The sequence below is a fragment of the Girardinichthys multiradiatus genome, chromosome 24 (assembly GCF_021462225.1).
Source record: "Girardinichthys multiradiatus isolate DD_20200921_A chromosome 24, DD_fGirMul_XY1, whole genome shotgun sequence".
Taxonomy (NCBI): domain Eukaryota; kingdom Metazoa; phylum Chordata; class Actinopteri; order Cyprinodontiformes; family Goodeidae; genus Girardinichthys; species Girardinichthys multiradiatus.
In genome coordinates, this window is record NC_061816.1 from 673,907 (window position 1) to 694,629 (window position 20,723).

The window sequence follows — 20,723 nt, forward strand, 5'->3', positions numbered from 1 at the left end:
TAGGAATGATATCGGTCAGAACCTTCTGAGACATGTCTGCTAGAGCAACAATTCATGCAGTCTGGGATCTTAGTTTGTATTCGTGGCTAAGTCAAAGTCTGCAGATTCACACAAAGATAAATAATAAATAAACAACAAATCTGAATAAGAGACGGTAGAGTTAGGGCAAATTTACAGCATAAAACACCAATACTGTACAGTTATTAAAAATGGCATACTAACAGCGGCTGGGAGGAAGGACCTGTGATAAGGCTCCTCTGTGCACCTAGGATGCAGCAGTCTGTCACTGAAGGAGATCTCCAGTTCTGCAGCAACAGCTTCATGGGGTGGGAGACACTGTCCAACAGTGATGTCGTTTTTCCCAGAATCCCTCTGTCTCCCACCAGCTGTACTGTATCCAGGGAGCATCAGGACCGAGCTGACCTTCCTGAGGAGCTTATCTAACCGCCTCCTCTCGGCTGCAGATAAGACGCCGCTCCAGCCACCCAGCAAAGGTCACCTGCTTCTTATGTTTTGGGAACCCGACATGAGGGAATTAAGGGTTGTAACTAGATCTTTGGTTCTACAAGGACATTTTGAACGGACATGGATAAAGAACCGGACTTGTGGCTGCGCCGTAGTTATTTCCCACTAAATTGGACTGAAGTGTAATTCTTTAGAGTGATTTGAGCTGAACTGGATTCCTTTGGTTTGGATTATATCTGGCTGTCTGTGAACTGGACTGAACTGAATCAGTTTGAAATGATTCGTCTTAAGAACCAGTTAGATGTGAACTGACTCATTCATCAGAGTAAATGATATTTGGGTTTCTACTGAAGGCTACTGCAGATAACTGGTGTACATTGAATACAGTTGATCATGTTCATATTTCCCATAAATTCCTTTAATTGAGCCACATTTCATTGAAATGAATGTTTTACTTGCTTGTGTTTATGATCAGTTGGATGAGTTACGTCTTGGATTTTTATCAGGAATAAATTGGACTGATTGAATGTACCTGAACTCCTACAGTTGAAATGAATCGGTTTGATCTGAACTGTATTTAACGGAGGTCAGTTTGCCAGGAATTGAACGGTACCAGTTCATAGCTGAAGTGACTTGGAATGAACTGAACTCATGGTTCTGAACTGTTTTGTAGGTTTGCACCATAAAAACTGAGTTAAAAGAAAGTGAACCCGGAGCTGCTTGGTACCATTGAAACAACAGAACCAAACCTTATTCAACCGATTCAATTAGAGACGAGTTAAGGAGCTTCTTCCACAGAAGGATCCACATAAATGAATGTAATAAACTTGAAGACTCTGTTTCATGTCTATGAGTCCGAGTGCAGCGGTCGATCTCTGGAGAGACGTTAACAAAAGAGAGAGGAAGAAAAGGCCTGAGTGTGTCTGTGTGTGTGAGAGACGGTTTCAAGGCTCCCCTTCCCATTCACCCTCTCTGACACACACACACACACACACACGCTTGTTTCACGCTTCAGCACCAACACTTTCTCTCTCAGTGTGGATGCATGCTCGCTCACCCAGCGCTGCACTCATAGAGGAACATGAGGAAATCACCTCCTCCTCTTCCTCATCAGTCTGTCCTGATGTTGGTGTGACTCGGCCTGTTTAGCATATGATAGGACAGATAAAACTGATGAAACTCCAACAAACACCTCAACCTGCTGTTTTTTATTTCATCTCTCATAAATGTAATGTTTTAGGCCTGTGTTAATTAATGAAATTAACCAGTTTTCTGCGATTTTTGCGTAAACTTTCGATCCAATGGTGCAGGAGCTCCCTCTAGTGGAGGGCAGAAAGAATGTTAATGTTTGGATTTCTTCAGCCTTACTCTTTCAGATTAACTAATTGTTATTGTGTGAAAGAATGTGGAGGTTATGCATAAATGTATGCTTGGTTTTATACTTGTTCTGACAACCAGAGAGCAACATGTCTGTGGTGCCGAAGGTTTGAGAACCATAAGGTTGGGCATCGTCTGAATCTGAACGATTCCTATTCCTCGTTTTGATTCCAGTTTCTAGCGATTCTCCATCCTGATTCTTTAGCTAACCAGAGTTCGTTGTGGATGAACTAGTCTGAACTGTTACTGTAGCGTTAGCTCAGGGTGGACTAGCTTAGCTCTGTGATTGGTGTCACCTTACTAGCCTAAATGTTGCTGATTGCACATCTGAAGGATGCAACCTGTTCACTGTAACCTTCCTGTGGCAACCTTCCATTTGTTTTCAGGACAATCAGGATGTTAGTCCCGGTTCCATTCGGTTCTCGAGACTCGATGCCCAACCCTAGTGAACTACTGACCTCTAATACTTTGGGCTCCACCCACTGGACAGGATTCTGTGTTACACTGAGAGGAAAAGGTAACAAGTGGGACTGCAGCTGTAAGAGACTTTATTATTCAGTAGAACTGAACTTTATGCAAATAGAAACTCCTGCAACACAGATTAACATCCGTCAAGTCTGGTTTTGACTCTTCAACGTTGATCTGCATTCCTTTTGACAAACCAAAGGCTCTTTGGTGTGACAGCGCCCCCTAGATGAACAGCCTCCAGAGTTTTACAAAGCTGAACAGGTTTCATGTTTTCTGGAAGACGGGACGTCTGCAGCTGCAGAGAAGGAAAGCACAGACACCACACACAGACACACACACACACCACATACACACACCCACACACACACACCACACAGACACACACCACACACAGACACACACACACACCACATACACACACCCACACACACACACCACACACACACACCACACACACAGACACACACACACACACCACATACACACACCCACACACACACCACATACACACACCACACACACACACAGAGGAAATCACAGCGCTGCTCACACTGACACAGGAAATTAGACCACCTCATTATTCAAAATAGCTTGGAGGAAAAACGACGCTCGTCTTGTTTACGCCTCAACAGATGGAAAGATCTGTCACTCTTCTTCTTCATCACCTCGTTCTGTCATTTATCCTCTCTGCTCTTCATCCCTCTCTTCCTCCTCCCCTCTGGTTGTCTCCTGCACAAATTACCTCCTTGTATCCGCCTGACACCGTCATCAGCGAATGCTCCTCAGGACCAGTGAGGACGCTATATGATTTCCCACCATGCATCACTTCCCTCACATGTTTCAGCTCTTTGTTGCAGGGGACTTGTTGAAGAATGAGGGCGACATAGCTCTGGAAGAACCTCCACCTAAACTCCTGATGGTAGAGTGGTTCTGCTGGCGTCTTCGGGTCATGACCTTCAGCCGTGCACCACCACATTGAAAAAAGGCTGATGGATGGACTGTCTGGTACAGCGATAGTGTCAGTAGAAGATCCATAACTTTGCTGCTCCAAAATGATTGTCAAGTGGTTCTTGTCTGGGTTCATGGATATTTGGACCAGAACCAGTCTCTGTGACTTTGGGATGTCTGTCTTGGCGTCTCAGGCTTTTGGATACAAAGGTTCTGTGGATAGTTGGATCCAATCAACAGTCCATGTGGGTCAGTTGGAAAGCTTCTAACTGCGCTCCTGACTTCCTCCCTGGTCTGTCGGTCCTCAGCTCCAGAACAACCAGAACCGGTGTGGAACAGCGATGTCCAGAAGCAGCTCAGTTTCAGTTAAACAACAGTTTACTTTAAAATGTGCATCACTAAATAAATCTATCGTTTCTCTGCTAAAACTGGAACTTTGGGCTACTCATCTGGACTGTGGCGCCCCCTAGTGGCCGCATGTCCTTCACTCTCTCTCTCCTGCTGTGGATTGGTGTGTAAATGTGTGTGAAGGAATGAGTCAGGTTAAAGGTCAGCAGGCTCACTGTGTGTGTTAATAACTCCTGCTCTAACCTTGTCACACACACATCCTGCAGCAGTCATGTGTGTTACCACAGCGCCCCCTGCTGCCTTTTTACTGTAATACCTCGAGTTTTAAATTAGACCAAATCAGATGAAGACTGAAGAATTTATTAAAAAGTTCTGTAAATGAAAGACATCAAATATCATAAATTTAACAGTAAATTAACTAGAAACAGAATCAGGAAGTCAGGGTGTACTAACTTTATCTATTGAAATGACTGACTGAAATACATTTGAAATATTTTCTTATAAATGTCATTTAGAAATTTTGATAAATGTGATTTTGTTGTCATATGATGAAGATGGTTCTGTTGGAGCTGCAGCCGAACCTGAACCCTAACAGAACATGAGGGTCCAGTTCCATCCATCCAGTAAAGAACTGGAAGTAAATCATCTCTCAGGACCTTCAAGCTTCTCTGCAGAACCAGCTTCACATAGTGAACGGTACCGAGTTAAATATACGTCACATCCTGCTAAATATCCCACAGCACCAGTTCTACACGTAATAAAGTCAGTAGGGAATCAGAACTTTGGGCCGGGTCCAGAGATGGAGTTCAGAACCGAAGCTTTCTACGGTTTACTGCAGATTTAGAATAAAATCATTTAAAGTGATTATTTCCCTTCAGAATCAGCAACAGGTTGATTTGTTCAGCAGCTGGTCGGCTAGAACCCAGAAACCTGGGACGGACCACCTCACAGAACCTGGTATCAGGCTGGAACAACTACAGGAAATCCAGCCTGCTGGCAGTAAGCAGAACCGGCAGCCAGGTCCGAGAAGGTTTGGGTTTAGAATGGGCTCATTTCTACATCTGATATGAAGTCTCTGTTCATGAGAGAAACAGAACCTGACAGCTTCCATCTGACCCTGTTGGTTCTGGGGTAGCGCTCCTGGTACCAGATAAGGCAAGACCAGACCGAGTTCTGTCATGTAAACAGAGACAGGACTGAGCTGACTGAGCATGCTCAGAGCAGCTGTGTATGCATAGTCTCCAGTCATCAAACCCTGATGGATCCGGTTCTATCAGAACTGAAGGTTCTGCAGCGTACTGCAGCATCTGCATGTTACTGGGTTATAACCAGGCTGACGGAACAGGTTTGAAACAGCGCCCCCATGCCTCTTCTTAAGGTAACGCTGTTTAAAAACTACAGTTGATAAACTACAAACAGCATGGCTGACTGCAGACAGCCCCACTAATTAACCAGCTGATGTCAGCTTGATCAGAACCAGAAAACGGGTTCATATTCTGGTCTAAAACTAGGCGACTCAGCAGGTTTCTAGTTTCCACTGGTTGGTCAAATATTTCCAGATTAGAAAAGTAAATGCACCCCTGAGCGTTGATTGCAGGTTGATTTCATCTAATGTTTCCGTAGAGAAACACGAGAACCTCAGAGGTCACAGACGGTTCTGACCTCACCTCAATGTTCACTGGACTCATCGTCATGGGAACGGACACTCGGACACTCCTTCTGAGACCACCACGGCCTCCACTACTTCTAGACTCCCGTCAGGATTCCTAAAAACCTTGACCTACCGTTGGATTCATTCAGGAACTCTCTAGAACCTCATATTCTTCTCCTCAGGTCTCTTTAAACATCTACCTTTTATGAGATGTTGGAGTTCCTCCTAAATGACCTTTTATGAGATGTTGGAGTTCCTCCTAAATGACCTTTCATGAGATGTTGGAGTTCCTCCTAAATGACCTTTCATTAGATGTTGGAGTTCCTCCTAAATGACCTTTTATGAGATGTTGGAGTTCCTCCTAAATGACCTTTTATGAGATGTTGGAGTTCCTCCTAAATGACCTTTCATTAGATGTTGGAGTTCCTCCTAAATGACCTTTTATGAGATGTTGGAGTTCCTCCTAAATGACCTTTTATGAGATGTTGGAGTTCCTCCTAAATGACCTTTTATGAGATGTTGGAGTTCCTCCTAAATGACCTTTCATGAGATGTTGGAGTTCCTTCTAAATGACCTTTTATGAGATGTTGGAGTTCCTCCTAAATGACCTTTTATGAGATGTTGGAGTTCCTCCTAAATGACCTTTTATGAGATGTTGGAGTTCCTCCTAAATGACCTTTTATGAGATGTTGGAGTTCCTCCTAAATGACCTTTTATGAGATGTTGGAGTTCCTTCTAAATGACCTTTTATGAGATGTTGGAGTTCCTCCTAAATGACCTTTTATGAGATGTTGGAGTTCCTCCTAAATGACCTTTCAGGAGATGTTGGAGTTCCTCCTAAATGACCTTTCATTAGATGTTGGAGTTCCTCCTAAATGACCTTTCATGAGATGTTGGAGTTCCTTCTAAATGACCTTTTATGAGATGTTGGAGTTCCTCCTAAATGACCTTTTATGAGATGTTGGAGTTCCTCCTAAATGACCTTTTATGAGATGTTGGAGTTCCTCCTAAATGACCTTTTATGAGATGTTGGAGTTCCTCCTAAATGACCTTTTATGAGATGTTGGAGTTCCTCCTAAATGACCTTTTATGAGATGTTGGAGTTCCTCCTAAATGACCTTTCATGAGATGTTGGAGTTCCTTCTAAATGACCTTTTATGAGATGTTGGAGTTCCTCCTAAATGACCTTTTATGAGATGTTGGAGTTCCTTCTAAATGACCTTTTATGAGATGTTGGAGTTCCTCCTAAATGACCTTTTATGAGATGTTGGAGTTCCTCCTAAATGACCTTTTATGAGATGTTGGAGTTCCTTCTAAATGACCTTTCATGAGATGTTGGAGTTCCTTCTAAATGACCTTTTATGAGATGTTGGAGTTCCTCCTAAATGACCTTTCATGAGATGTTGGAGTTCCTCCTAAATGACCTTTTATGAGATGTTGGAGTTCCTTCTAAATAACCTTTTATGAGATGTTGGAGTTCCTCCTAAATGACCTTTCATGAGATGTTGGAGTTCCTTCTAAATGACCTTTCATGAGATGTTGGAGTTCCTCCTAAATGACCTTTCATGAGATGTTGGAGTTCCTTCTAAATGACCTTTCATGAGATGTTGGAGTTCCTCCTAAATGACCTTTTATGAGATGTTGGAGTTCCTCCTAAATGACCTTTTATGAGATGTTGGAGTTCCTCCTAAATGACCTTTTATGAGATGTTGGAGTTCCTCCTAAATGACCTTTCATGAGATGTTGGAGTTCCTCCTAAATGACCTTTCATTAGATGTTGGAGTTCCTCCTAAATGACCTTTCATGAGATGTTGGAGTTCCTTCTAAATGACCTTTTATGAGATGTTGGAGTTCCTCCTAAATGACCTTTTATGAGATGTTGGAGTTCCTCCTAAATGACCTTTTATGAGATGTTGGAGTTCCTTCTAAATGACCTTTTATGAGATGTTGGAGTTCCTTCTAAATGACCTTTTATGAGATGTTGGAGTTCCTCCTAAATGACCTTTTATGAGATGTTGGAGTTCCTCCTAAATGACCTTTTATGAGATGTTGGAGTTCCTCCTAAATGACCTTTTATGAGATGTTGGAGTTCCTCCTAAATGACCTTTTATGAGATGTTGGAGTTCCTTCTAAATGACCTTTCATGAGATGTTGGAGTTCCTTCTAAATGACCTTTTATGAGATGTTGGAGTTCCTCCTAAATGACCTTTCATGAGATGTTGGAGTTCCTCCTAAATGACCTTTTATGAGATGTTGGAGTTCCTTCTAAATAACCTTTTATGAGATGTTGGAGTTCCTCCTAAATGACCTTTCATGAGATGTTGGAGTTCCTTCTAAATGACCTTTCATGAGATGTTGGAGTTCCTCCTAAATGACCTTTCATGAGATGTTGGAGTTCCTTCTAAATAACCTTTTATGAGATGTTGGAGTTCCTCCTAAATGACCTTTCATGAGATGTTGGAGTTCCTTCTAAATGACCTTTCATGAGATGTTGGAGTTCCTCCTAAATGACCTTTCATGAGATGTTGGAGTTCCTTCTAAATGACCTTTCATGAGATGTTGGAGTTCCTCCTAAATGACCTTTTATGAGATGTTGGAGTTCCTCCTAAATGACCTTTTATGAGATGTTGGAGTTCCTCCTAAATGACCTTTTATGAGATGTTGGAGTTCCTCCTAAATGACCTTTCATGAGATGTTGGAGTTCCTCCTAAATGACCTTTCATTAGATGTTGGAGTTCCTCCTAAATGACCTTTCATGAGATGTTGGAGTTCCTTCTAAATGACCTTTTATGAGATGTTGGAGTTCCTCCTAAATGACCTTTTATGAGATGTTGGAGTTCCTCCTAAATGACCTTTTATGAGATGTTGGAGTTCCTTCTAAATGACCTTTTATGAGATGTTGGAGTTCCTTCTAAATGACCTTTTATGAGATGTTGGAGTTCCTCCTAAATGACCTTTTATGAGATGTTGGAGTTCCTCCTAAATGACCTTTTATGAGATGTTGGAGTTCCTCCTAAATGACCTTTTATGAGATGTTGGAGTTCCTCCTAAATGACCTTTTATGAGATGTTGGAGTTCCTTCTAAATGACCTTTCATGAGATGTTGGAGTTCCTTCTAAATGACCTTTTATGAGATGTTGGAGTTCCTCCTAAATGACCTTTCATGAGATGTTGGAGTTCCTCCTAAATGACCTTTTATGAGATGTTGGAGTTCCTTCTAAATAACCTTTTATGAGATGTTGGAGTTCCTCCTAAATGACCTTTCATGAGATGTTGGAGTTCCTTCTAAATGACCTTTCATGAGATGTTGGAGTTCCTCCTAAATGACCTTTCATGAGATGTTGGAGTTCCTTCTAAATGACCTTTCATGAGATGTTGGAGTTCCTCCTAAATGACCTTTCATGAGATGTTGGAGTTCCTTCTAAATGACCTTTCATGAGATGTTGGAGTTCCTTCTAAATGACCTTTCATGAGATGTTGGAGTTCCTTCTAAATGACCTTTCATGAGATGTTGGAGTTCCTCCTAAATGACCTTTCATGAGATGTTGGAGTTCCTCCTAAATGACCTTTCATGAGATGTTGGAGTTCCTCCTAAATGACCTTTTATGAGATGTTGGGAGTTCCTCCTAAATGACCTTTTATGAGATGTTGGAGTTCCTCCTAAATGACCTTTCATTAGATGTTGGAGTTCCTTCTAAATGACCTTTCATGAGATGTTGGAGTTCCTCCTAAATGACCTTTTATGAGATGTTGGAGTTCCTCCTAAATGCCTTTCATTAGATGTTGGAGTTCCTCCTAAATGACCTTTTATGAGATGTTGGAGTTCCTTCTAAATGACCTTTCATGAGATGTTGGAGTTCCTCCTAAATGACCTTTTATGAGATGTTGGAGTTCCTTCTAAATGACCTTTCATGAGATGTTGGAGTTCCTCCTAAATGACCTTTCATGAGATGTTGGAGTTCCTTCTAAATGACCTTTCATGAGATGTTGGAGTTCCTCCTAAATTACCTTTCATGAGATGTTGGAGTTCCTCCTAAATGACCTTTTATGAGATGTTGGAGTTCCTTCTAAATGACCTTTCATGAGATGTTGGAGTTCCTCCTAAATGACCTTTCATGAGATGTTGGAGTTCCTCCTAAATGACCTTTCATGAGATGTTGGAGTTCCTCCTAAATGACCTTTTATGAGATGTTGGAGTTCCTTCTAAATGACCTTTCATGAGATGTTGGAGTTCCTCCTAAATGAAGCCACACACTCAAACATTCAGCAGATCTTTTTATTACCAAGCTGGACATGAAATAAAAACATCACGTTTCCATAAGAGCTTCCAGAGTAGAAGAACCAGCGGAAACCTTCAGGTTCTGATCGTTTGATCATTTCGGATCAATGCTGGTTTCAGAAGTTTCTGATCTGCTGCTCCTGATTTCAGTAAACTCCAGCATTGTGACCAGATCTCCACCAGCGAGAAGGTCCTTCAGGAGACGCTATCTAGCAGGTGAACCACTGAACAGAACATTGTTTGGACCTTGGTTCTGTATCTGGTGAATAATTTCATGTTCATTTCAAATAGACCCAAACATGTAAACAAGCTGAACACGAGTCCAACAGAAACGCCCAGCTGAGCGGTTCTGGTGCTTCTACAGTTGGTAGAAGAAAGGAGTTCTGTTGTTTGTCCGGTCCAGACCCATCCAGTCGCTCTGTGCCGTCAGCATCTTTGCATAGTTTAGAGTCTGCAGCGTGAAATGTAGCACGTGAAGACCCGTTAGAGGAGCAAGCCCAGCTTCTCCTGGTGAACGGTAACCTCACCTGAACTACCAGGTATGGTTCTAGCCCATTAGCTACCAAACCCACTTCCAGACTAACCAGTCTGGACCAGTTAGTGGAGCTGATGGTGCATTCAAGGACACTTGGTTAGAAATCACTACAATGACAAACAGATCGTGGCGTCCCTCTGGGCTCCTGTCTGGAGTCTCTGAAGTTCTGATCTTTTTAAAACTTTAATCTAACAAGTTTTTCCAACATGAACAAAGAGAAATAAATATTTTCAGATTACAGAAGACTGTTGATGAAATCTGGAAGTTCTCCAGAGATTTCATAGAAATATTCATATGTGGTCATTTCTTCTGCAACTGATCCGTCAACCTGACCTGTCAGCAACAGCTTCCTGGCAAAGTATTTAATGGAGTTAAATAACGACCTGCTTGGTAAGATGCTTAGTTTTAGTAGTTAATGAGTTAAAATCAGCTGGAAAGCAACTGCATGGTTCTGTTTCTGGAAGTTTCCTGCTCAGGTTCTCCTCAGTTCCTGCAGCCGATCTCCTCTTTGTAGCGGTTCGTGAGCGTGTTAGCCTTGAGCGTCAGTTTGGACAGAACACCGTGGAGTCCGTTCAGGTGGAAATGAAACTGTTTCTCCAAGTCGTCCTCCGCCTCTGCTTGCTTCACCTCCTTCACCTCCACCTTCTCCTCTGGGCGCTCGTCACCCTGCAGGACGCCCCACTCGATGTCGTTACGGATGGACTTGAGCAGAATGTAGGAGGTGTACATGTCTCCGTCCTGCTGGAAGTACACGCTGCCATTGGTGGAGGGGGTGGTGCTGGCCTCTGGCACCTTCAGCTCCTCGCTGTCGTCCAGCGGGACGTCCCGCAACAGATTTGGCACCATCACCGTCTGGTCCATGTTGTTGACGGCGCCGATGAAGCGGTTCATGGCGTTGAAGAGAGAATTCTTCTGGTTGTAGGAGTCAGTTATCTGCATCATGGTGGACAGCTGAGGTCCTTTCTGAGCGCCCGACACCGTCCAGGTCCAAACTCAACCCGCTAAAGCTCTTTGGAGGATTAGAATGGAGCTGCAGCCTGATCCTGGGTCACTAGCTCCTGACCTGAGAGAGGGAATCGATGCCTCCACGACCAGCACTCAAGCTTTTTATCTGATCCAAACTCTGGTCCAGGCTGGAGATGAAGGACTCCACATGGATCTCCAGCAGCCACCTGGGAAACAAGCAGAAAGAGAAGATTCAGGTTCACTCTGAGTGGAATGTGAAGGTCCTACACCTTCAGTCACACAGTGAAGATCTGACAGGATAATGATCTCCCCCTGAGTCCAGGAGAACTCATGAAGGTCCAGCATGGAGCCATGGAGGGAATATCTAGCCAACATTCATCTAACTGATCTTCTTAAACATCTTGACAGAAGCTGTGAGCTGAAACCTCAACCAGAAGTTTAGAAGATCATCTCAGAGAAGAACCGGGCTACAGACACACCAGAACATTTTCCTCCAGATCCAATCATCTCTCTGCTCAGATGGGTTCTGTTCGGTTCGTCAACCATCAGAGACCCAGCGCTGGATGATCTGGTCTCTGAGCGGAAGCCTGAAATACAGGAACTGTCCGATAATGGAACCAGCATCACTCTGTAAGTTTTCAACGAGAACATCCCCAAAAAAATCAACCACCGACCAAACCCACCGAATTCACCAGAACTCCTGATGTTCGTTTATCCTAATGTAGATAAACGTCACTATCGGAACTTAGCAGATAATCTCTCCGCAGTATTCGGCCAGAACAACCGGTACACCGCCTCCCTGCATCCGCTCCAGGCCAGCGGTAATTCTGCGTCCCGCTTTCTTGGTTCGGTCCGCCGCATTAACCGGAAATCTCCCCGCAGAGGCCGGTCCGGAAGTCTTACCGTGTGCCGTCCGTTGTTCCTGACTGCTGTTGGCGTGTGGAGAACCGGGTTCTGTTCGTCTGTCGGTCCGGGAAACGATGAACTCAGGGAGGTCAGCGGGTTCGTTCGAGCAAGGGTGGTGCTGGCAGCGTAGCTGGGGCGGGGCTTCCAGCATCAGGAAGCATCAGCCACAGCCAATCACAGCGAGGCCTGCCTGAGTCAGCCAATCAGACACGGCATGACGTCAGATGGGACGTTGGAAAATATTACAACGTTTAACCGGATTAATTACGATGTAACAAATAATTACGTGTTTAGGTTCTTCATTTTAATCATGTTCTGGACTTTTTTCATCCGTATGTTGTTTTATTCTAGATTTAACTTCATTGTTTATTGATAGAATTAAAGTTCCGGTTCTTTTCGCTCTGTGGTTCTCAAACTGTGGTACCGGTTCCCCTCGTGGTACTCTGGCTGCGTTCAGAGGTTCTCTGGTACCTCTGAAGGATGAACCTGGATCTGGGAAAGCCCTCAAACCCAGTTCAGAAAGGGAATAAATAGTAATAACACTCCAACTAATTGAGAGAGACCAATTAACCTTCCAGTCATGCTTTAGGACCGTGGGAGGAAGCTGGAGAACCTGAACAGAACCCAGACTAGTCTGGTATTTGAACCCAGGACACAGTGATGACAATGTTCCATATTAGGTCACGTTTCAGTCACTAACCTCTATGTGTTTCTTATTGAGGCGGTAAAAACATTTAACAGCTTATAAAGATGGTAAAAATATGAAACATAAAGACCAAAATGCTTATCTGGACCCGATATGTTCGGAGGGAGGATTGTTAGACGGACGTTCTGAACCCTTCATTTACTGTCAGCCTGAGTTATTGATCAGCTGTAATGTATTAATGTCAGCTTGATCAGAACCAGAATGTAATGTATTAATCAGCATCATTTGTTGGAGCAGGTTAGTCTGCTTTCAGAACCAGTAATCAGCAGCAGGTCTAGAAAAGGCTTTTATTCTGAAGGAGCTGATCAGGTGAGAGTCTGAAGGTAAGACTGTTGTAAACAGGAAGGCTTTATGACTTCATCACTTTAAACAATATGGCTTTAATGAAACAACAGAGTAGGATTTATCAGCTCCAGACTTCCACAGAAAACATTGATTTTCTAAACATACGCAGTAAAATGTTTGGTTTGGTTTTAATCCACCAATCACACCTGCTGTTTGTTCAAACACAGTCCATATAGATATATAATGTGCACATGAAACCAATCAGAGACAAACCAGCATCATAAAACACAGAATAAATACAACAGTAATGAAAAGACGTGTGTTTCTGCAGGTTTCCATGGTGACGGCCATCCTCATGTGATGTCTAAGAGACAGAAAACAGCAGATGGAGGTCAGACAACAGGCTTCCGCATACGGCAGGTGAAGGAAACACATATGTTCAGCTCACCTGTCAGACCATCTCATACTGGTTGGTAGTGATGAAGTAGGACAAGGTGCAGGCCAGAGACACCCCGATGACCTGAGACAGAACAGGTTCATTAGACCCACTGAGCTCACACTAATGTTTCTACCACAGTATTAATAATAGAGCTCCACTCAGCAGGCTGAATGATGGAGAAGATCAGGTGAGTTCAGTGCCTGAGAGAAGGCGATGCCAAAGGTCACTCCAGCAATGATTCCCATGTTGCTCTCTATGAAGGACACCACCAAGTCATAACAGCCCTGCAGAGACGGAGAGAGAGACAGCTCTTCAATCTGTCTGTCTGTCCAAATAGAAATCACACAATAACTAAATTAGGACGTTACGTTGCTCGTTGGGGTTTTCTTGCTACATATTGTATTCTATTATTGTTTCTACACACTTTTTGTTGGGGTATCACAGAAAATATCTGGACATGCTTGAAGAGACTGTGTAGACATGACAATGTAAGGTAACAAAGATCAGCATTTTAAACAACACATAACTAAATGCTTGATTTATGAAACCTGTCCATATTCATCTTAAGTTTATCAGAAGTGTTGCTTACATGTTATTTTGTTATTTAATCATCTCCAATCAGAATATTTCTGTGTGTCACAGCAGCCGGTGTATAAATGTAAGCTCCTGACCTGTCTGTAGACTTTGCGTGCAGCCAGAGTTGCATTCTTTAGATCTGCTTTGCTGCACTCAACGAAACTAACACAGCAGCTGGCAGGAATACCGCTGGCTGGAAAATACACACTGCTGAACCAGCTGGTGTAGTTTTGAACTCCGCAGCAGTGCAACTGTAAAGAAACACCCACAGAAAACAAAACCAAAGTCTGATTCTGTTTCAGATTATCTTACACACAGATTAGTGCATCATCTGCATATCATCAGATCTGCAGAGCAGGAAGCTTGAATGGCAGGAATGGTGAAGCATCTTTAACTGATAAACATGAATGTTTTTCTTCAAAAATAACAGGCTAGACGAAAAAATGATTAAAAACTGGAAACCAAAACGGTCAGAGAAATGGACCCTGAGGGATGTCACGACCATCCTAGGATTTTAGGGTAAGATGTAGTATTGTTCTCATGTTTGTGCCTAAAATAGAGAAAGGAACTGAGATTAAACAGCATGATACTTACTTTGTGCTGGACGTCATCCACGGCCATGCTCCGTTCATCGTATCCGTTGTACCACATCACAGCTTCAGTCAACGAAGTTAAAAAGGTTCCTTTAATCTGACCACACAGAACTGTTCGGTTTCATTTCTCTACTAGGAGGTTTATTATGTGGACGATGGTGAATGAAACAGAAAGTTTTCAGACCTCGTGACGAAAGATGAACCCGGAGATTCCAGCGATGAGTTCCGTCATGAAGACCAGAGACAAAAACACAGCATACTGAGAAGAAGACAGAGGTCAGAGGTCAAGATTAGAGAAGCTGGTTCCAACAATCAAGTCAGTGTAGGATCACTGTCAGGGTTCAATCTCAGAGGAAACATAGAAACTTAAACAATTCAGAAACATGGGCAGCAACAGACATGACCTCCCACCAGTTTTAGCATCCAGGGGTGACCCTTGCAGGTGGCGAAGCAGCCAAACAATCCGAACAGGATGATGGTGGCGCCGGTACCGATGAGTGCGTACGGAGCGTTGGAGGAGCTGCTCGAGAGCAGCAGCATGTAGGGTCCCAACATAAACTTCCACCATAATCCCACCGACAGTAGGACCGCACCTGTCACCTGAGGGGGAGGAGCCAGCGGTTAAACTGACAGCCAATCACATATTCTCAGATAAACTCGAGTAATCAATTAAACCCAGACACCAAGGGGTTCAGGTGACCACTGCAGACATTTCATGTTAAAGGTGATTCATCAAATCCAGAACCAGTTCTGAACCTTGAAGGCCCAACTGGGTCCAAGTTTCAACCATAATGCTGTTGATTTGAGACAAAGGGTCAATCTGACCAGAACACCTGTACGCCAGCAAACCGTTGACTCGTCCTGCAGGCAGTTGAAACTCAACATCTTCCTGATGATCAGAGCTGCAGATGGACTGAATCACAGGAAGGAGCCGTGATTCAGCAGCACATGACTGAATGTGGACGCCGGCAGTGAAGTGACAAAGTGACAAACAGACGAGAAGAGATGCTCACATCAGTGTCCTGAGAGACACAGAGCTGCAAACATCTCACCTGTTGACTTAACAACATTCATAACCAGAGAGATATACCTCAAATATGACTATATCACTTTATGTAGGTGGAACTTACATCACTTCCTTCAAAATGTAACTTTTCACCCTGAAGTTACATCTGGAACCAGTTGTATTCTACATGTTTTAACGGTGAACATGTTGTAAATCAGGAAGGCAGCCTGACCAGACGTAGGGTTGATATACTGAAGTCGGTTTGTCAGCACCGTTTACCAGGATGTGAATCAGAGGAGCTGCAGGATGGAGGAAGAATGAAGGTAAATGGAGGAGGAGGTGTCTTCTGCTCTTTGCTGCAGCGTCTCAGTCAGTGGAGCTGTGATGTTGAAACACCAGGCAGCTGATCACAGACGATGTTTCTAAAGCAGATTGTATCTGAGGAGATCAAATCTGATCCGATTCGCTCCAACTATCAAAGGAATGTTTCAGTCTGCGCCTCATCACCGTATAATGTGTGTTTCATGGTTTTCTCTCATTACTCGTCTGGAAAAATGTCTGAGAAAGGTCCAAGCAAACAGAACCCAACTTTAGAACAGGCTGTGAGGAACCTAAAATCAGCTCCAGAACTTAGAGCAGCTTCTGCAGACAGTTCTGGTTTGAGGAACAAGCAAAGCAGACCCAGACCATCACACTACCACCACCATGTTTGACTGTTATTATGGAGGTCTCATCAGTCCATAGAATGGTTTCCTAAAGTCTTAGAGATCCTCAAGATGTTTCTGGTAAATGTGAGACGGGTGCTGATGTTCGTTTGGGTCAGCAGTCGTTCTGGCCCCAGTACTCTCCTATGGAGGACATTTTTGGCCAGTCTCTCTTTCTTATTGTTGAATCATGACCTCTGACCTTAAGAGCTCTAGATGCTGTTCTGTAGTCTTCTGTGACCTCCTGGATGAGTCATTTTGGTAGGTCAGCCTCTCCTGAGAAAATTCTCCATTGCTCCATGTTTTCTCCATAATTGTGGTTCCGACTGTGGTTCTCTGGAGTCCCAAAGCCTTAGAACTGGATCTGGAACCCTCTCCAGTCTGACTTCAATTAGATTGTTTCTCATCTGTTCTAGAATTTGTTTGGATCGGGACATGAAGCATTTCTTTGGGATCTTTTAGCCTACTTCATGTTGTCAGACAGGTTCTGTTTAAGTGATTTCTGGGAGTAGGAGTGAAATCATGGCTAGTAAATGTGGTTTAGTCACAGTTAATTCATGAAGGGGTAATTACTAGAACCACACAGAACCAGGCCGGTTTGGACTTTTAACACAGCTTTTAGTTTTTACTCCGGTTATCTCTGACTTAAACCTCAGTTTAATGATCTGAAACATTTAAGTGAAATCTGTAAAGGGGGTAAATACTTCATCACAACTCTGAACTTCCGGAACATACTAAGTTCAGGGTACCGACCCAACCGGGTTGAGCAGAGTCAATGAGGCCAAATGCTAACCCCACCACAGAAGGTGTTTGTTTTGGACTGTTTCAGTTGAGGTTGGAGGTCTTTTTAAACTGGTTTGTGTCCAGTAAATAGAAAGGTCTATCTTCTTTGGGTTTTAGTGAGAAATGGACCGGTTTACTCCAAACGATGAGTGGTCAAACATAATGTCCTCCAGCTGAGGAACCCAACAATAAAGAATCAGTCAGTCCATATAATGAAAATCTTCTAGAAAACAAATATGGCCGACACATGAAGACGTCCTTCCTGTTACTTTCCAGTTAGCAACACTCAGTTTAACCTGTGGCGCCACCTACTGACCACTCAGTCCAAAACTAAACTAGCTGATGGAAATCAGGTGAATGAGATCTTTTCTTTAAAGAGTCGGTCCATTTCAGGTTGGCTGGATTAATGGAACCATGGTGTTAGTAAGACAGGTCAGCACTGGGAGAACTGGGAATCAGCCACTTCTACACAACAGAACTGGGTTAAACAGAAATGGACCTTGTGCAGCGCCCCGAGAGGACTGAAGTTGGCTTTTTAAAAAGAATAAAAAAAAAAAAAACTCAACCAAAAACCAAGAGCAGAACCAGGACCCAGAACCAGAGCTGGGCCATCTGAAAATCAGGAGACTTTCAGCTGTTAAAGTGTTTGTTTCATTCCTGCTGTTTAACTCCTCTTCATTATCATGTTGCTGTGAGACCAGCAGCTTCCTCCTCATTCCTCAGTAAATGACCGACCCTCGGATCTCCTCTAAGAGCTCCAACACCAGCTTTGATTCAAACCTGAAACATCTGCTGTTCAGATCAGGGCTCAACAAGGTTAGATAGCAGTAGGTGAGGTTAATGACGCTCAGCTCTTATCTGCCTGTAAAAAACAGGATTTACCTGCAGAAGAAGAAAAGTAAAGACTCACTGCTTCTCCCTCTGTGTGACAGAGGAGGAAGAGGAGGTTTCTCACCCAGAAGATGAAGGAGTAGAGCAGCAGCAGCATCTTCAGGAAGCAGATCACCGGTTTGGTCTCCATCCTCCTGGGAGCCATCATCTATCTGACTTCAACTGGACTCCTGCTCCTCTTTCTCTGTCTTTGTATCAGGCGAGGAAGACTCTCTGAGGTAATCCTGAGGAATCAAACAGCGCCCTCTGTTGGATGAAACAATCACTGCAACATCCTCAATAAAGTGATGTTTTTCTGCATGTTTTCAGGATCAGTTTAGTAAAACGTTATTTTTCACAGATTTTACAGGCTGGTTCTGGATCAGTTTGAGTTGTGTGTCAAAGCACCTAAACGTGTGAATATTCTGAGTATCTGTGGTGGTTTTGGGTGGGTCCGGTGGGGGGGGGGGCCCTCACCTCCATGTAAATTTTGTGGTCAGAGTGTGAAGTATGATGGTCACATGGCAGCGAGCGGAGCTGCACGCCTGCTTCATGCTTCACCTCCAGCTTCAGGCTGCTTCTACAAACGTCTGGTTTGGGAGTTTCCCTTCAGTCAGACAGAAAACCACCAACATCGCAGATGAACCGCCTGATGTTCTGTAGCAGTTCTGAGTCACGGCATTAAAGCAGATGTATGGTGTCGGTTTGGTGGACAGGTTCCATGAGGTCCTGTAGAGACACCCCAACAGGAGCTTTAAAGTCCGGTTTCTAGATTTTGTCAGAATTATACAAACATCAGGATTCACATTTCTGTTTCTGACAGATCCAGTCAGAAACAAAAACCCAATAAATCTTTAAAGCCCAAACCCGTTTGGATCTGTGACCGGGACCATTGTCCTGTTGGATCACCGACTGCGTCAACAATTTTAAGGTAGTGATTGTACACTTTACCCAACGCCTCACTACCTCTGGCAGGGAAATAGACCCACAGCATCATGCTGCCACCACCATGCTCTACAACTGGGACAGGACAGAGTTCTAAGCCTCATTTTGATTCCTCCCAACATTCTTCTTGTCATTGTCGCAATCAGCTCAGCTTTGGTCCACTAAACCTTTCTTCAGAAGACCTTTAGCTAGAAGCAGGGACTTCTCTCTTCTTCTGTTGCTGCAGCAGAATCTTGTCATTAACTGAGATCCGGTGAAGCAATAACTGGACACGAGTTCTGAGTGAGAAGACTTTCATTATTGGAGTCAGAGAGATGTGGAGGATGTCATATGTCCTGCAGCATGAATTTCCCAGAAAACATCTGACACAGCTTGATGTTTGCCCTGGGTGGTCTTTGGTCAGGAGACAGATGAAGTAGCTGTCGGTGCATCCGTCACACTGAACACAGATTCAGCCTCAGAAACATCATTCTTTTACAAGATTGGGTCTAAAATGCGTTAATTATTACAACCCAGCTTAAAACTGATGTTACTGTGGAGAGACACGCTGATGTTCCAGCAGCGTCCAGTCATGACAGCGTTGACCCTTGATGGAGGTTGGACCCAGAGCAATCGTCCCAAACACACAGGCTAACTGGTTCTGAGTTGGATAAAACAGGCTGACATTAAACTTCTGGAATGAGCCTAACTTCAGTCCCATTTGAAATTTCTGGACTATGATTAGAAGCAGGTTCTGCTCCTAGAAACAAACCCAATCTGTCTAGAAGAGCTGTCAAACACCTGCCAGAATCATCTCAGAAGGCTGGTTGAGGTGCAACCTCCTGAGATATTTCAACCAATATTAAAGGGGGTGTATGAGTATATTTGAGCCTGTAGCGTTGACCCAGACATCATAGAACCCAGTGTTGTTAAAATCCTTGTAGATGTCTGTTAGATAATCACTCCACCGTGCACAAAATCAATCAGACCAGTGGAGGGAATCAGCTGAGCAGCACCGTGGAGACATGTTCCTGTGGGGGTGGTGGTCCAGAGGTGGTTCCATGCCCTCTTTAAGCATCAAACAGAACCCATCAGAACTGTAGGTTCTGGTGGAGTTCTGGAAAGCTTCAAACTTCAGAAGTTGGTTGATCAATAAAGTCTAAATGTCCAGTTAAACCAAAGGAGATGTGTTTAACAGTAGGATCCTGGTGGGGGCGCTGTTGAGCTTTAACACTGAGCTGGTGGAGGTACTATCCCAGTAGTGAACTGGGTGGAATAAAACCAGTCAAGCATGTCTGGACATTGTGTCCATCTCTGAATGTTTAGCATGTTAAAAAAAGCAAAAACAACAAATAAAAACAGGCCTACAGGAAGCCTACATCCCATAATTACCAGGTCTGTACAGGCTTTTGGGGATCTCCAACAAAAACACTCGCTAACCTTTATACACAACATTTAAACCAAGTAGCTTCATGCTAACCTGCTGGTGCTAATAGATGTGCTAATTAGCTTACATGCAATGAGACGTTGCATTTCATGCACAGCCTCAGACCAAACCAGGCTACAGAGTTGTATAAAACAGTCACATATACACAGACATGTATGCTAGTAAACTGGTTGCCTGGGTTACGCTATCAGGAACACCTTATATGGTCACTGCAATCTGTTAACTGAAGGAAATGTGCTGACGTTTAAAAGATCTGACAAACTTTAAGCTGATTTGAAAGCAGTGAGGGGAGGACCTGACTGACAGCTGGAAGCAGGAAACTTTATAAGCCTAAAACCAGGGATTAAATCCATAAATTCATTTAAAAACTTCACTTGGAGCCTTTTTCATGTCTTGCATAGAAACCTCTTTCACTTTCATACAATATTTTCTGAAATGACAGCCCCC

General features: G+C 43.5%; 3 protein-coding genes across 4 annotated transcripts in view; all 3 read right to left on the reverse strand.

The window, feature by feature from the left end:
- Positions 1-20,723, reverse strand: part of LOC124861402 (NLR family CARD domain-containing protein 3-like) — a 373,247-nt gene that overhangs the window by 99,519 nt on the left and 253,005 nt on the right. The gene's annotated exons all lie outside the window — the stretch shown is intronic.
- Positions 9,520-12,091, reverse strand: LOC124861499 (mid1-interacting protein 1-B-like). The gene is made up of 2 exons (XM_047355299.1): positions 11,941-12,091; positions 9,520-11,243 (listed from the first exon to the last, which is right to left on the reverse strand). Exon 2 carries the CDS (start codon positions 11,011-11,013, stop codon positions 10,555-10,557), a length of 459 nt encoding a protein of 152 aa, XP_047211255.1. The 5' UTR covers positions 11,014-11,243; positions 11,941-12,091; the 3' UTR covers positions 9,520-10,554.
- On the reverse strand, positions 13,010-18,285 carry LOC124861484 (tetraspanin-7-like). The gene is made up of 8 exons (XM_047355280.1): positions 17,991-18,285; positions 14,954-15,142; positions 14,727-14,801; positions 14,544-14,639; positions 14,045-14,200; positions 13,574-13,657; positions 13,383-13,454; positions 13,010-13,298 (listed from the first exon to the last, which is right to left on the reverse strand). Exons 1-7 carry the CDS (start codon positions 18,072-18,074, stop codon positions 13,386-13,388), a joined length of 753 nt encoding a protein of 250 aa, XP_047211236.1. The 5' UTR covers positions 18,075-18,285; the 3' UTR covers positions 13,010-13,298; positions 13,383-13,385.